Below are 18773 nucleotides of genomic sequence, written 5' to 3' on the forward strand. Positions count from 1 at the left end.
TTGGAAAAAAGGCAAGATAGCAATTTGTTTTAAAAAAAAGTCAGGATAACCTAGAAAAAGTAAGGACCGAAGAGTGTGAAAAAAAATCAAAAGGCAGGACCGAGATTACATCTAAATAAAAAGCAGGACAACTTTTCATCCTAGCCCCCATTTTTTTTTTTTTTTTAGGAATTTTTAATCAAAGTTTTAATGTATTGAAGCAATAAAACTCCAATGTCTATTGCACACCTTACGGTCAGTGTCCTCAGTTAACAGTAGTGTTGTGATCGAAGTGAGTAAAATATAGCGAATTATTCGGTTTAAAAACCATAGGTTGTTTTCTTAGACATAACATCAACTCTTTAGTCAGTAAATGATCTGGTACCTAAATGTACAACGATAGAAATGCCATTGATTAGAGAACCAGTAGAAGTGCTATCACATGTTATTGTTTACAAGACATGAAGATGTGCAGCTCAAAGTCTATCAAGTGTAGCATAATTTTTGCAGTATTTGGTGCAGTCTTTATTATACTAGGAGGAGTGCTAATTCCTGTTTTTCACAATTATATTAAAAAAGAAATCAAAGAGGTATGAAAAAATTGGGCGATGAGGAAATTATAGGAGAATGAGACAGCAACCCAACTGTCAAATTAGCCGAAAGTTATCATATAGATTAGAGGAACACACACAGTATTGAACTATAGTCAAATTTATAAATCATATAAACGGAATAAGCAGCCCAAAAATATATATCCACATATGTAATAAGTGAAAATCAGATTGGCTTCAAAGAAAAAGCTAGAACAGCAGATCATATCTTCTCATTAAAGTCTATTGTAGACAAATATAAAACTAAAAAAAAGAAAATTTTTGCAGCATTTATAGATCTGCGAAAAGCCTTTGATACTGTCTGGAGGGAGGGTTTATTCTACATTCTACTCCAAAACAGACTTCCAGGCAAGCTTTTTAATGTCATCCAATCAATGTATAATGACAACAAATGCAGAATTAAATTTCAAAATGGTATGAGCCATGAATTTATATCAAATTATGGAGTAAAACAAGGGGATGTACTTAGCCCCACTTTGTTTAATATTTATATAAATGGCCTTGTAAATGACCTTGATCATGCAAACACTCAACCAATTATTATAGGAGATGTTAAATTAACATCATTATTATATGCAGATGACATTATTTTATTATCTGAAACCCAAGAAGGGCTACAAAATGCACTAAATGAGTTAACTAAATTTTGTTCCCTATGGAAACTTGATGTTAACAAACAAAAATCAAAAATTATAATATTCAATTCTAATGGAAAATCTCACTGTAATTATTTTAAAGTAGAAAAAGAACATCTTGAGACTGTTAAATCTATTTGTTACCTGGGAATAACTATAAATTGTTCAGGAAGTTTAAGTCATTCAAAAAAAAATCTTATGGAAAAAGGGAGAAAGGCTTGGTTTAAAATTAAAAAAACAGTCTCTTTAGATAATTCCTGCAGTATGCTTGAAAAATTATTTGATACTTTAGTTGTTCCAATAACTCTTTATGGGAGTGAAGTTTGGGGTGTAAGCCAAGTGTTCAAAGATTCAGATCCATTTGAACATTTACATATTAAATTTATTAAAGAAATTTTAGGTGTACAGTGCAAAACAACAAATGTAGCCTGTTTAACTGAGACAAACAGAATCCCTTTGTACTTTAAAATTCAGCTTTCAGCTATAAAATTTCTAAACCATATTGTAAACTCGCCTAACACTTTAGTCCATAAAATATATAATAATGTAGAGAAAACAAGTAAATGGGTTAACATTGTAAAAGACTGGTTAAATAAATTAGGTTTTGGTCATCTCACTTTTGATACTTTTAATTTAAAATATCACATAAATAGTATCCAACAAAGAATCTATGACCAGGCTTATCAAATTATAAATTGTTCTATCAATAAATGTGAAAAATTAAATTTCTTTTGTCATACTAAAAGAATTAGAAAAAGGCCCCCATATATTGATATATGTAAATTCAAAACTGACCGATCAGTTTTCAGTAAATTTAAACTAAGTGCACATTCCCTAGCAATTGAAAGAGGGCGTTATACCAACATTGAAAGAAGTAAACGCATTTGCTTATCCTGTAACAGACAAGAAATTGAGGATGAATACCATTTCTTCTCAATCTGTCCATGCTATACATCATTAAGGGATACCTATATACAAAATATTAATAAAAATCTTAATTTCAATTTTATTAAATTGCAGTCCACTATAACACTTAAGCATTTGACTGTACTTTTAAATAGCAGTCTACCGGTCATTATAAAAATCACCATAAAGTATATTAATGATTGTCTTTTATTAAGAACATCTGTATAACTTGTATTTCTTTTAATATGCAATGCCAACCTAATTTTTGTTTGTGTTCTTTTTTCAATTGTTCATGAACATTAATAATGTGTTAACTGTTGATATTTATAGCCTTTTTTCTTCTTTGCTGTGAATACCACTGTCACTCTAATATAATTGTAATCAATTTAACTATTGTAAGTTTATTGTCTTAATTTTGTATGCCATAACCATTTAATGTAAATGTGTTTGTGCGAATAAAATATTGTCTATTGTCTATGTAATCAGTAATTATCTTAATTTTGCCACTATTGTCTATACGAATTATAGTTATCCCGTACCATTGTAAACTTGTATCAACGTCAACTCGTACCACTTTACAAAAACTCGTACCAATGCAAACTCGTACCACTGCTAACTCGTACCAACTTATTCAGTCAGAGCTCAGACATAAACAAGTCGATTTTTGTTTTTGACTTAAATAAGTCGAAACATGTATTTATTATAAAAATGTAGTTTCAATTTTAGACTTATTTGAGTCAAAAAATGACAGACTTGTTTGGGTCTATTTATGTTGGTGAAAAAACTTAAGGTTACTTTGTGGCCAAACTACACCACCTATGACAGCAAAAACCTGTATGAGAGTTCACAAGGACTTGAGCTATCTATATTTAATTATCTAATTGAACATCCTTACTAAACACAGATGTTTTTCCTCATTAAGTGTGATTCCAGGTGTATGCATTGTAAGGTTAATTAACATTATCTCCGATTTTTTAGACTTTCATTCATATTTTTCTTTAGAAGACAAAGCATTGGCTTTCAATGTGGTCATTATTTGATTTAGATGCATGACCTCCTTATAAATATGCGTGGGTCTTGAAGTTAACCAATTTTGATCACTAATCGACTTGTAGGAGTCGATATTTGCAACTTTTTGATTCTGGTCAATTATTTCTTGTTTTACAATATTTTACTTATTCAAGTCGTATTTTGTCTTACATTCAAGCAAGGAATTGTATATTTAAAAGGAATGGAAACGCGACTCGAGATCAATCGGGATACCAACAGCGCACCCGCAGAGCTATAAACCATGTCTGGCTCAGGCGGAAGTATGATGAATAATATAAAAAATCATGACGGAGTTCCATTTCCTGTCATATAATCGGTCTTTTAATTCACGGGGTCATCTTGCTTGAGACGATATAAATGAGAGAGTAACCCGAAATCAAGAATAAACTTTTATTCCTAGCAAAAAGTAAGGCCTTAGGTGTCATTTTAATGCCTCATCAAACATACGTTTGTAATATTGTATTGAGTAAATTCTCATTAGAATAGACCTCCGTCTTGAAAATTAAGGGAGTTTCATCCGGATTACAAAACAAAAAATACTGTGTTTTGATTTTTTTCTAAAAACTTGAAAACTGCGAAGTGCAAAACAAAACAGTTGATATCATTATGAAGCTGAAACCTTATTCTATCGCTTAGATTCTTTTTATACGACCGCAAATTTTGAAAAAATTTTCGTCGTATATTGCTATCACGTTGGCGTCGTCGTCGTCGTCGTCGTCCGAATACTTTTAGTTTTCGCACTCTAACTTTAGTAAAAGTGAATAGAAATCTATGAAATTTTAACACAAGGTTTATGACCATAAAAGGAAGACTGGTATTGATTTTAGGAGTTTTGGTCCCAATATTTTAGGAATTAGGGGCCAAAAAGGGCCCAAATAAGCATTTTCTTGGTTTTCGCACCAATAACTTTAGTTTAAGTTAATAGAAATCAATGAAATTTTGACACAAGGTTTATGACCACAAAAGAAAGGTTGGGATTGATTTTGGGAGTTTTGGTTTGAACAGTTTAGGAATTAGGGGCCAAAAAAGGGCCCAAATAAGCATTATTCTTGGTTTTCGCACAATAACTTTAGTTAAAGTAAATAGAAATCAATGAAATTTAAACACAATGTTTATGACCACAAAAGGAAGGTTGGTATTGATTTTGGGAGTTTCGGTCCCAACAGTTTAGGAATTAGGGGCCAAAAAGGGACCCAAATAAGCATTTTTCTTGGTTTTCGCACCATAGCGTTAGTATAAGTAAATAGAAATCTATGAAATTTAAACACAAGGTTTATGACTATAAAAGGAAGGTTGGTATTGATTTTGGGAGTTCTGGTCCCAACAGTTAAGGAAAAAGGGGCCCAAAGGGTCCAAAATTAAACTTTGTTTGATTTCATCAAAATTGAATAATTGGGGTTCTTTAATATGCCGAATCTAACTGTGTATGTAGATTCTTAATTTTTGGTCCCGTTTTCAAATTGGTCTACATTAAGGTCCAAAGGGTCCAAAATTAAACTTAGTTTGATTTTAACAAAAATTGAAACCTTGGGGTTCTTTGATATGCTGAATCTAAAAATGTACTTAGATTTTTGATTATTGGCCCAAATCCAGGTCCAAAATTAAACATTGTTTGATTTCATCAAAAATTGAATAACTGGGGTTCTTTGATATGCCAAATCTAACTGTATGTAGATTCTTAATTTTTGGTCCAGTTTTAAGATTGGTCTAAATTAAAGTGCAAAGGGTCCAAAATTAAACTAAGTTTGATTTTAACAAAAATTAAATTCTTGGGCCTCTTTGATATGATGAATCTAAACATGTACTTAGATTTTTGATTATGGGCCCAGTTATCAAGTTGGTCCAAATCAGGATCTAAAATTATTATATTAAGTATTGTGCAATAGCAAGTCTTTTCACAGTATTGTGCAGTGGCAAGAAATATCTAATTTCACAATATTGTGAAATAGCAAATTTTTTTTTAATTAAGAGTTATCTTTCTTTGTCCAGTATAGTAAGCAAGAAATATCTGCAAGAATTTTTTTTAATTGGAGTTATCTTTCTTTGTCCAGAATCAACTTAAATCTTTGTTATATACAATATACAATGTATATTCACTTTTTACTACCAACTGATAAATTTAAATAATCTTTACCATTCAGTGATAACAAGCAGTTTTTTTACATCTTAATATTTTATGATGTATTTAAATGAGTAGTAATTGTTGCAAACTCCATTAGAATATTTTAATTGAAATTAGTTTTGGAATAAGGGAAAGGGGGATGTGATTAAAAAATTGGGTTCAATTTTTCTCATTTGAAATTTCATAAATAAAAAGAAAATTTCTTCAAACATTTTTTTGAGAGGATTAATATTCAACAGCATAGTGAATTGCTCTAAGAGAAAACAAAAATTTTAAGTTCATTTGAATACATTCATTCTGTGTCAGTAACCTATGCTGTGTCAACTATTTAATCACAATCCAAATTTAGAGCGGAATCCAGCTTGAATGTTGTGTCCATACTTGCCCCAACCGTTCAGGGTTCAACCTCTGTGGTCGTATAAAGCTACGCCCTGCGGAGCATCTGGTTGAAGTTTCTTGTAACTTTTAAGAATTTTCTACGATTTTTCGAAATTTCAGTTTTGAGTTTTAATATTCTGTCAAAATATGTCTATCAATCTGGGAGTGCACTACGATTTCTTTATTACATTGGAAAGTAGAAAGAAAAAAGTGAGAAAATGAGATATCATTTTAAAGAAGGAATATTTTTCTACAGTTTGGTCTAAATTACGAATGCTAAATGTAATTGGTACAATATATATGATTTTATTTCGAAACATGTTGAAAATTTGAAGTTGTGCGTCAACAAATACATCGACACTTTGTATTTTGGTATAAGTTAAATAACTACTTGAAATAGATGTGACATTGACATATAATTTAAAAGCTTAGTCTTTTTTCTATCGCATAGTGTTGGTTTTATGAAAATGGTGATAAAAACGAATTAGCTATGATTTTTCAAAATCCCATGTTTATAGTTCACATTGACACCATTTTGTTTGAAATAACAGACAAGAAATATATAGAAGACACACGATTGGGATTTATTGTGCCTTTTTATATACCATGTACGATGATATGCATTTTTTTTGGTCAAATGCTGCTTTAGATACTAAATCGTTGTTTAGAATGCAGTTTGCCATTATACATTGTAAAGCGGTGCCGCAAATTACCATACGAAACAGCAAAACTGTTCCTTCCTTTTTTCTCCCAGAGCAGTAGTCTATAGGCCGCAAAAGTATTCCTTTGGTGTTAAAATAAATAAAATGGGAATGTGGGAAATTTTTGACTGTTTCTAATTAGAAAATTTGTTGCATCTCTGCATAATTTAGCATTAATTAACAGGTGAGCTCGACATTATTAATTTTTAACATCTTAAAAGTATGTAAGACCAGAGAAAAATTAGCTTATCATTGATACATGATATATTATACCTGCAAATTGGAACATCCTGCATGCCGTTGTTTATTATAACACCTGTAATCTGAGTTCTTTTATCTAGATAATATACTGCAGTTGTTTACATTTTCCTTCCTTCATAATAATTTATTAACTTCTTTCTTTAACAGTCATTTAGTTACATTTTTAAAATGTCCTTTATTTTGCATGAAAACTTTTTAACACTCGTATAATGTCCGATATCATCTGATTGTGACATTCCTTCATGAAATATCACGATAAAAAAAAATTGAATAATAAGTTTTTTTATTACTAACTTTGTATGTGGTTGTATTGTTATTTTTTTTTCTTGGATTAATTTTTTTTTCGTTTCATGATTGATCACTTAGCTACTTTACCACGTTCGTACTACACAATGTAAGTACCGTTACTCTACAATAGAATGTGTATTTCGAATAATCTTCTAAAAAAACAATGATATGATTTATTTTACGCCAAGCAAATTGAAACAGAATGCCCCATATAATGATGTTTTAGTCATTATTTTTTTATTACAGAAACATGCCTAAGAAGAAAAAAATATCATTGTCAAGTTAGATAACTAGTGTCAGATTAAATGATTCGATAACTTTTACCAGATAAGTAATGAGCCAGTTAGAGCGATGGGGTGTAATTAACACCCGGTCAAAGCAAGAGATGCATCATAATATTTTCTTTGAAGTCGGCCGCGTTTCCATTCCTTTTAAATATAGAATTCCTTGATTCAAGGGAGACAAATCCTAAAACTTACAAATTTAGACCTCTATGAGTCAAAAGCAGATTCAGACTTGTTTATGTCTGAGCTCTGACTGTTATTTAAATGGTGTTTAATGATGTATGTAATTTACTTTCACTCAATACCTCTCAAGTCTGTAAAATGTAAATAATTTGAAAGTACAATCAAGCGAAATACTATCAAATGACCTTGATTATAATATCCAACGCAGAGATAGACCAACTGATCGACATGGGGGTGTTCTCATAGCAGCCAAAATACATCTACAATTACATAATGTATATAAAAGTAAAAATATTGAAATGATCAGTGGAGTAATAACAACGAACTCAAAGAAAATCACATTGGCATCATACTATAGACCTCCAAATAGAACAGACAACGAGTACCTAGAATATACACAAGATGAATTCAACCGCCTTAAAAATAGCACCAAAAAGAACATCCTTATTATTGGTGGTGACTTTAACATTCCAGACATCAATTGGGAACAGTTAGCCATAAATGGTACGCAATATCCATCCAAAGTGAACCAAACCTTCTTGGACATAGTAGCAGACATTAATCTTGAACAAATAGTGGACTTCCCTACAAGAAAAGAAAAAAACTCTAGATTTAATTTTGACTAGCCATCCAAGTTTTAAGCAGAGATGTAAACCAATTCCAGCTATTGGTAACAGCGACCACGACATTGTCCTTCTTGATACCTCAATTAAAGCACAAAAACCTAAACCGGTTAAACGTAAAATACAACTATGGAAAAGAACCAACATAGATGAAATACAAAATGAGGTGAGGTTATTTGCTGAAACCTTTAACCAGACGACCTTCACTAATATTGAAAACATGTGGAAATATTTCAAAGAAAACATCATGAAAATTATTGATCAGAAAGTACCAACAAAGATGACAACTACAAAATTTACCCATCCTTGGATCAATACCACCATCAAGCGCCTAATAAGAAGGAAAAACAAGGCCCACAAGAAATCAAGGAAAACAAAGAAAAAGAGAGACAGAGATAGATATAAATACCTCCAACAACAAACACAAATGGAAATAAGAAAAGCATACAAAGAATGTATGAATGACATCATTAGTCTCAGTTACACTGAGAAACCGAAAAGATTTTGGTCATTCTTGAAGAGCAAAGGACAGGACTCGGTTGGAGTTGCACCACTCAAAAACAAGGAAGGATTCCTTAAAAGCGACAGCCAGAGTAAAGCCAATATCTTAAATGAACAGTTTTGCTCGGTTTTCACAAAAGAAGATGGCAGCACTATTCCCGATAAAGGTCCTAGTAACATCAATACAATGAATGACATCACAGTAACTGAAAATGGGGTATTCAAACTGTTAAAAAACCTTAACACCAACAAAGCAGCAGGACCAGATGAAATACCAACCAAAATACTGCAAATAACTGCTGCAGAATTATCACCAATTCTGACAAGAATCTTTCAGTTTTCACTTGATACAGGAGAAGTTCCACAAGATTGGAGAGATGCCAACATAGTGCCACTATACAAGAAAGGGGATACTCACCTAGCGGCCAACTATCGTCCAGTCTCCCTTACCTCCATCACTTGTAAGCTGTTAGAGCATATAGTTCACAGCAGCATAATGAAACATTTTGATCAACAAAATATACTCTGTGACAACCAACATGGTTTCAGGAAACGCAGATCATGTGAAAGTCAGCTCATCATCACCATCGATCGTATAGCCAAATACCTTTCAAATGGAACCCAGATTGACATCATACTCCTGGATTTTGAAAAGGCATTTGACAAGGTTCCTCATTCAAGACTGCTGTACAAACTCAAATTTTATGGAGTAAGGGGCCGGACAAACTCCTGGATCAGTTCATTCCTATCAAACAGGAAACAACAGGTAGTATTGGAAGGTGCTAGATCTCAACAAGACGATGTTCTGTCAGGTGTGCCACAGGGCACAGTACTAGGTCCTTTATTGTTTCTAACATACATCAATGACATGCCCGGATATACTCAATCAGATGTCCGCCTCTTTGCTGATGACAGTCTACTATATAGGGAAATTAGTAACACCAAAGATACAGAACAACTTCAGAAAGACCTTGAAGCATTAGAAAATTGGGAAAAAACATGGATGATGAGATTCAATCCAACAAAATGCAATATTATCCGCATACCACCAAAGAACAAAGAACCTATACAATACCCATACACTCTACATGGACACATACTCGAACCAGTAGATAGTGCCAAGTACTTGGGAGTTTCAATATCAAACAACCTCTCATGGAACAAACATATCCAGAGTGTTACAGTAAAGGGTAACCGAACACTTGGGTTTGTCAAACGAAACCTTAAAGAATGTACCAGGAAAGTAAAGGCTGCTGGCTATACAACACTCGTGCGACCAGTCATAGAGTATGCTTCTACTATATGGGACCCAACCAACCAAGCAAGCATCAACACACTAGAACTTATACAGAGGAGAGCTGCTAGATTTGTCTATAATGACTACACATCACGCACACCAGGGTGCGTCACTACAATGTTAGAAGATCTTAAATGGGACACATTACAGACAAGACGCCGTGACAACAGGCTATGCATGCTCTATCGTATCCAGAATGAGCTGATAGACATCAACAAGAGTACTTACCTCAAAGGTGGCGACAGTAGAACTCGTGGAGGACACAAGTTTTACCAACAGAGGGTCACCAGTGATGTCTACAGGAACTCCTTCTTTCCAAGAACAATCATGGAATGGAATACATTACCTGCCAGGGTTGCTGAAGCGGAGTCAGTTGAAGATTTTCGCTCAGGGCTATAGACAACACATAAATACCAGACTGGACGATTGTACATAATTTTAACCGTAACAACCTGATTTTATTGTAAATACTGTATATAGCCTTAGGGGACTAGATATGTGATGTCACCATGCGTAGTCCCACAGAGTTTAAACGTTTCATTAAAGGAACCCAACTCTTATATGGAAGAAGAAGAAGAAGAATGACCAATTTGCAGCTAATGTTCCCTGTCTATTGGATAGAAAATACCGTGGCAGATTTATTTTGTTTTCTCCTTTGACTTTATTAAAACTTTTACTGATTATTATTGAATTTAATTTTTAATCATTCCAAATTAATTTTTCATGAATAAATCCTAGCACTTAATCAAAATGATTTCCAAAATGAAATTCTTACTTTTTATAAATAACAATGTAACCGTTTCCTGTTCCCGAATTTTCCCGCCAAAAAGCACATGGCTTTCTTCAATTGTAAACATAGCATTCAATTTGTGATCATGGATTACAGCATTAATTAATTTAATTTGGATATAGATATACAAATGTACAACTTAAGGTCAAAGCCATGTTTTTTCTTTCTTCTGGATTATAATTTCTTTGAAATATCAGCTTCAAAATAAAGCTTTTTAGAAAAACATTCGTATTTTTGTCTATAAAATCCAGTATAAAATTCAAGTAATAGACCACTTTCGAGTTCATCCGTAACCGGAAAAAACTCGTCAATTATACGCGCCTTTATCATCGTCATTTGTGCGTTTAGGGGTGTCGTCACTTCCTTCCAATGTTGAGCGAGTGGTTGGAAAACTATAATTCTATATTGTACGAATTATTCGGCAAATTGAATTTTCAAAATTGACAATCAACACTGCTGTCATTAGGGAAATGTCAGTAAGTACCTACAGAGCAACCATTATTTCTAGTTTATGCTGCACAAAGACGATCACTAAGACGCTTGATGAACGTAAATAGTGCAGGGATACAGGCCAGCCCCTCTATCTGGTAAATGACGTCATAAAGGCGTGTATAATTGACGAATTTTTGCCGGTGACGGATGAACTCGAAAGTGGTCTATTCAACATTAATTTTATTAAGTTTACAAAAAAAATAACATAAAATATTCGTAATTTTTAATATATTTTTGATGGTACTAGTTTGCAGTGGTATGACATCCCAGTGGTACGAGTTAACTTTTTTGGTACGAGTTAACATGGTACGAGTTTCCATTGGTACGAGTTAACTTGCTTCCGTCTATACTACATATACATGTATGACATATATAATTTACATGTAGTTATACATTTTAACATTTTTTCAAAGTAAACTAAAAACCAGACAATAATATTGTCAAGGTTTCAAACATGGGAATCCTATGTACATGATATACATTTACATCATGTGTCAAGGTTTAGTTCTATTTTATTTTAATTAAAGCTCGTAAACTTTCACCTTTCAATGCCAATGGACTAATAGATTGCAAAAAAAGACTATTATAAAAATAAGTACATGTATAATAGATAATGATAACAGAAAACAATAAGTAATTGTATACCAACTCTACAACAGGACATGCAGGAAGGTTAGAGTTACTGAAAACAAAAAAATTAACTTGGCTGCTGCCTCCAAATGTTAATTTGTGAATATTTTAAACAACAGGATGTGATAAAAGTGCATCAGTTTTAAGCTTGGACTAAAATATATTACACATGTACTTTGAATATATTAAAAGATAGTGGCAGTTTAATGCTAGAAACATGAGAAAAGTTAAAAAAAAAAATGAAGAAACTTTATAAATATGGTGTGTCAAAAGCCCTTTTCTGAATTTACCCTCAACAAGAAAGCTCAAACCCAAAAACCTGAAAGCAAAAGATGTATGACTACTTGAATACATAAGAATCAATTTAACCACAAGGAACCTAAAATGTCATAAGAATAACTAAGTTCTTTTAAAATCAACTTTGCTTGTTGCAGTTCAAAACTGAGTTTTCTGAATTATTTCTAAACTTAACTACAGAAATGTACTGAATTGATGTCTATGAGAACAAAAATCCAAGCTGATGTTGTGTGGTTCACATTCTTAAGGAATAGTCCTGTATACAAGTATATATTTCCATTACTACGTGTACTAAAGAGACTAATAATTGTTCAGATGTGCATCTGATAATCAATTGAAAACTTATATTTTTCATTAATGAAATAAATTACAGTGCATTAGTTTGTAAACCATTTCTGAAACATAAACAGGATAAATGTAGAATGAAATTTCAAGTTCAGCAGAAAATTATATTTGGATTAATCATGATAATGGTCAATATATATATATACACCAAACTACAAAATTTATGTACATACTGTAATTTAAAAAAAACCTAGATCATAGATAAACAGAAATCTTCATAAATAAGCTGGTTTACTTTTTACTTATTAGATGTATTTTGTTTTTTAAACAAAAAATGTGATACTATAGCTAGTTAGTGTAAAAAAGGTGCTAGTAGCAAAACCTAAATGTAATGTTCATATATACATTGTCATTTACTGGCTTAATCATGAAAATAATAAAACATATAGACCAAACTACATGTATGTGTATAAAAATGAATACTTGAATGATGTACCATAAGTTAATTAAGGTAAATCTGAACATGCATGAACTGTAACTTAAGTAATGAAAAATCAGTACAAATGTATTACTTAAGTATCATGAGTATGATACATGTATATAGTGATCACCATATATAATTTCTTTTTGCAGCAAATTCCATTAAAAGAAGGTTCAGCAAGCTTTAAGGCATGGTCAGCTCCTCCTGTTCCGATTTATTTCCAAATATGGGTGTTTGACCTACTGAACCCTTTAGAGGTAGTACAGAATGGTGCAAAACCAGCACTAAGACAGAAAGGCCCATACACATTCAGGTAACAGAAATCACTGTATAAGCTCTTTGATTGGTTGAATTTAGTTGTCCTTGTTTATTTTTGTGCATGCAATATTTTGGAAAACTGAACATGCTTATTGGGTTACTGGGGAAACATTTTTAATGTGACCAAAAAAAACTGATAATGCTACATGTATTAATAAAATGCTCCATACATGTACTTCCTAACTATCTGAGAGATCAAACCATGAACAGTTTGGGAAAGTATGGACGCTACTTTCAAGCTTGATACCTTTCCTTGAAAATTCTATACTTTATAATGATGGTCAGTAAAAGTATTGGCAAGTATTGCTTTTATATTTGACGAAGAAATCTACATGAAATATTTTATGAAAATTAAACGAACCGAATTAACTTTAGTGAAAGTGTTGGGTACCACCTTAAATATTAAATTTTGTTATTTTCCAGAGAACACAGACAGAAAGGTAACTTCACCTGGAATGATAAAGATGGAACAATTAGTTACAGAGAAAAAAGATCATTTAATTTTGAAAGAGAGAAATCTGCTGGACCACAAACTGACACATTTACAACAGTTAATTTACCCATGATAGTATGTACATATAGGTGTTGGCTTTCGGCTGTTTTCTGATCTTTGGTCATTTTGTTGTCTCTTCGACAATTCCCCATTTCCATTTTCAATTTAATTTATAGTTTATTATGTATGGTGTCTGATCAACAACAAAAAATCATTATTTCTAGAGAAATCTTTAATATGATTTCATACCTGTAATAAGGAATCATTTATGGTTGGGATTTTTGTGACAGGTGATTGTTGGTGATTCTGCAACTTTCGTTGCAAAAACGTGACATAGTGATTCTTCATTCCAAGAAATGAACAACAAATGTTCACTCTGTGGTTCAAGTTTTTGAAATTTTGATAATTATCTTACACTATTCTCTATTCATTGATATTTGTACCAAACTTTGACAAGCTTTTTTATGATCATAAGATATATAACCAGAAGTGACTTTAGTAAAAATAAAATCCTGTTTATCTGTATTTTACCTTTAAATCGACTTAGTTTTTCTGCCAGTAAAAAATAACATTCACTATGTGGTTTCTTAAGGGGATAGGGTACAGGGGAGGTATTGATGTAGCTAATTTAAAATGTGATTTTCCTCAACACTTTTTGCCAAAAAAATCACTATGGGATCCAAACTGTATTGTATACATGCCCTTAATACTGTTAAACATGTTAAAGGATCTATATATTTATCTGACAAAATAAAACTGTTGATCAGAATGATGGGATGAGAAATTTCAATTTTTTTTTATCAAAATACTTGAATGACAATGTTAATATTGAAATGATCATGGTAAGTAATGTCATTTTCTAATTGGAGCGTTTCTAGTCCCTAATCTTTAGATGGAAACCATAGAATATAATACCTGTAATATAATACTATATTTGTTATATATACTGTAGGCAATATGTGTACTTCTTTTCCTCCTTTATATAATATCTTAGATTCATTGTGTATGTATCCAAGTATTGTAAATTAAGAAATTAATGAATGTTTTTATTATTGCAAAAAATGAAGCAGGGTTATAATTATAATGATTTAAACTCACATTTTGATTAAAAAAAATGATTTAAACATGATTTTTCTCAATATCTCAAATATTAAAATCACATTTTAGTCTAAAAAGACAAAATCGCAATAATAAATACACACAATAGTTTCTGAGTTAACAGCATTTAATATCCTTTACCTTATTTTTCAGACAGTTGTTGAGCTTATAAGACGAGAATTTGGTTTCATACAAGAACTAGTGGAACTTGTATTAACACTTGCAAATGATGAGGAGCTATTTTTGACTCTTTCTATAAAAGATATTCTTTGGGGATATGAAGACAATCTCTTAAAGAAAGTTCTCGACTTTGCAAAAAAAATTGGACATCCTTTAGATTTAGACGACCATTTTGGATTATTTTATAATGTAAGTTGTGTTGTTTTTTTGCTGTACATTAAGATGGATTTTCAGTTGCTTTTATACAATATTTTCCTCATAATTTAATAGATATAAAGTGGGTCTCATTGGGCTCTAAGCGTGATGCAGGATTGCCGATTTTTTGTAAGCGTGAAAGTCAAATTATTGTGTCGTGAAAACAGGAAATGAGGTCTTGTGGGTCCTGGGAAATGACAAAAAAAAAGAGAATTGCTTATGCACATAGTGTAAGCGGGATACAGAAATCTAACAAAACAGTAAACAGCATCCGGGATCGGAACCCCCCAATGGGACCCCCTATAAATAAAAGGAGTTATCAGGTATATGTAAATGAGACAGCAATCCATTGTGTTCTCTAGCCATCTGTATGCTGTCTTAATTTATGTTTGTATTTTTCGAAAGAATCATCTTAAATTATACTTGATTTTCCTAGGGGTTCGAATCAGAGGTGGTCCGAGGTCTGTGACCTTCCACCATTGCAATGAGACTTCGTCTTGGTTACTAGCTACACCGGACGGACCTTTGACTTGAAAGAAAATAAAAATTAACTTTGCAAACCTTATTACCAAAAAACAAAATAAACGATCTCAAAACTTATTTTCATTTTTTTTATTCATGAAAGCGATGTTCATTTGGCCAACCACTACCTTTATACCAATAATCGCCAACAAGTAATGTGTAAATTCGAGTAAAATTGTATCTGACTGACAAAAACAACATTGAAAAACAATGGATGCCTGAAATGAAGATAATTTCAATACCAAATCAGATTTGGGGAGCAGATATGGGTAATTCCTTGGTTTTGACCATCAAATACCTAAAAAAAAATAATATTCCAGGCAGGTGACAAAATACATCGATGATTATGATATATAAACATTAGAATTGAAAACAAAAAAGATAAATGGAAAAGAAAGAAAAGCAGAAAATATTTGATACAGAAACTAAAAATTACTTTTTGACAAATTTTAATGTCAAAATACAATTCAGTATGACATTAACTTTCTTTATCAGTAATACATGTTGATAATACATGTAGATGTTTTTAAAGTGTAAACATATTACTGCAATTTCAAGGGGTATTTTTTCTCAATTTTGAAGGGCCAAATATAAATAGCTGGAAGATTTTTACTTTTTTTTTCACAAATATTGCAACTAGATATGATACAATGTAAGCAAGCTTGTAACACAAGCTCTAGGGGACTTTTAAAATGGAGCTGAAGAAGTGTTAGCCCTGAGATAATCATGGCATACCAATGAATTTCTAATCGTTGAGACAACACACCCACCCACAGTGACACCCTCTCCAATATCATGCCCCCCCCCTCAAAAAAAAAAATAATAACAAACCAAAAGATTACTTGAATTCATAATATACAAGACAGTTACATTCATCATGATCAACCATAAGCTAACCTTATACCAAAAGCACATTAATTTTGTATCTTACTGAATTATGAAATATTTTAAGTAACAGTAGGACCTGGAATTTAGGTTGTGGACAGGAATGCTTAATATCACCAGAATCATTAGGGAAAAAAGTCACATTTCGTTTATTCAACAAAAAAGGCTTCTTAATTCATGATCAGTATCTAATAAAATTAACCAGTACAAAATTTTTTTAAAAGTGTTTAAAAAAAGTTTTCCTTTCCTTAAAAAATCCATTTTATTAGTGATAATTCACAGTGATTGTTTGTTTTAAACATTAATGTCAATTCTAACATGACTTCCTTCAAACCCTTTGAGTGCACACCTGTGGTAAAATATGAATATATTGTTTGGGCTGTTCCAATCGTACTCCCGCGTCATATGCTTTTTAATGAATGAGCTACATGACGTCATAGAACGATAACGTCAGAATATAAGCATTTTACGGGAAAATACATGCTTTGTAAAACCGAAAATCATCACAACAAGAAAACGTAAACAAACAATGCTAAAATGTGATATAAGCCATTTGTGTGTACATATAAGACATACAAGTACAATTATTATTATATTCATCCAAACCTATCTAAATATGTTATTATAAATAGTTTAAGCATGTCACTTATTCAGTTTGATTCGTTCTTGTACATCAATTTTATTGTGCGTTTATTTATGGGAATGGTTTCACCTAGAGCGCTTCAATCTAAAACAATTGCTGTATTTGTCCTATTAGAAATGAAATAATTCATGGGGGCTTGAATATATCGTGATTTTACCATAGGTTGGCCCTTTATCATGTTTATGACAAATATTTTACCCTGAGCAAAAGTTAAATATTTGCCTTTCTTCAATTCAGAATATTTGCCTTTCTTCAATTCAGGTAAAATAAATGAATAAAGCTATAAAAAATTCTTATTTCTTATTTAATAGCAAAACGGTTCTGATGATGGACTTTATAGTATATATTCTGGAGTAAAGGGTGCAGACAACTTTGCTTTTATAAAATCTTGGAACAATATGAGGTAAGATAGTTATCTTTAAATATTATTGATTGATTGGTGATTAATGCCACTTTCAACTCTATTATGCTAAATTGTGGGGGTCTGTTTTGGTTGGTGGAGGAAGATGAAGTGTCTTTAGAAAACTACTGAATTCTGTAGGAAAACTGACAATCCTAGCTAATTAAGTTTGTAGTGGAGTGCCTTTGACCTTGCCCCATGCAGGGTTCTAACTCACATCTCAATGTGAATATTATTGAAGAATATTAAAGTATGTGTAATGAGTAGTTTATAATGCACTAAACCTGTAATAATTTGCCAATGTTTAGTTGGTAATTTTTTTATAACAGGTCATTTCTCAGATTGATCTGATACAGCTATTTTACTTCAATAGTTATGACTTTCATATGTATAAATAAAACTCACCATGAATACCTAGATTAAAATTGTGCATACCAGACAAATGTAGATACTGTACTTTTAGTGGAAGATTAGATATTTGAAGTTTTGAAAAATTTAGAAAATCCATGTGTACTCATTTCCAGTCCTGTCAGTTATTGCTATTTTCTTAAAGTTTTCTTTTACTTTCTATGTGATAATTTCCCATCTCAAGCTACTTGACTAATACAGATATTTTGAAGATTTTTTTTTCTCATTCAAATTTGTTGAAAAAGTGATATTTTCATGAACCAATCTGTGTGAAGTGGGTCTCATTGGGGTGTAAGCGTGACGTGGAATTGCCGATTTTTTGCTGCATGACATGTGAAAGTCAAATTATTGTGTCGTGAAAACGGGAAAAGAGGTTTTGCAGGACCCAGGAAATGACAAAAAAATGAGAATTGCTTACGTATATAGTGTAAGCAGGATACGGTAATCTGACAAAACAGTAAGCGGGATCCGGGATCAGAACCCCCTAATGAGACCCCCTGTGAACATTTTATGACAGTTAAAGTCATTATTTTGTGTATTTCAGCATCTTACCATATTGGACCACAGAGACATGTAATGTAATAAACGGATCAGGTAAGACATGTTAGAATTCAGGATTAAATTTACATTAGGACAGTATCCATAACATTTAAAATAACTTTGAATTGATTTCTTTTTTTAAAACATATATAAAATAACATACATATAAGTGCCTATAAGAGCAGCACATGACATACAAATCTATGGGAGTGTGGATTAATCAGTACAGAGATTAATTCAATTACACAAATAAAATAATAGATTGCCTAACAATGTAATTTTAACACACTATTTAGT

The 18773-nt window shown here is 31.8% G+C and overlaps 1 protein-coding gene across 1 annotated transcript in view; it reads left to right on the plus strand.

Moving 5' to 3' along the window:
* Window positions 1-376: 376 nt before the first annotated feature.
* LOC134697158 (lysosome membrane protein 2-like) overlaps window positions 377-18773 on the plus strand; it is a 29557-nt gene continuing 11160 nt past the window's right edge. The window contains exons 1-6 of the mRNA XM_063559232.1: window positions 377-569; window positions 12947-13107; window positions 13536-13680; window positions 14857-15072; window positions 17440-17531; window positions 18481-18530. Coding sequence (XP_063415302.1) covers window positions 441-569; window positions 12947-13107; window positions 13536-13680; window positions 14857-15072; window positions 17440-17531; window positions 18481-18530 — 793 coding nt within the window. The 5' untranslated portion in view covers window positions 377-440. The remainder of the gene's footprint in view (window positions 570-12946; window positions 13108-13535; window positions 13681-14856; window positions 15073-17439; window positions 17532-18480; window positions 18531-18773) is intronic.

Source organism: Mytilus trossulus, chromosome 14 (genome assembly GCF_036588685.1).
Source record: "Mytilus trossulus isolate FHL-02 chromosome 14, PNRI_Mtr1.1.1.hap1, whole genome shotgun sequence".
NCBI lineage: Eukaryota > Metazoa > Mollusca > Bivalvia > Mytilida > Mytilidae > Mytilus > Mytilus trossulus.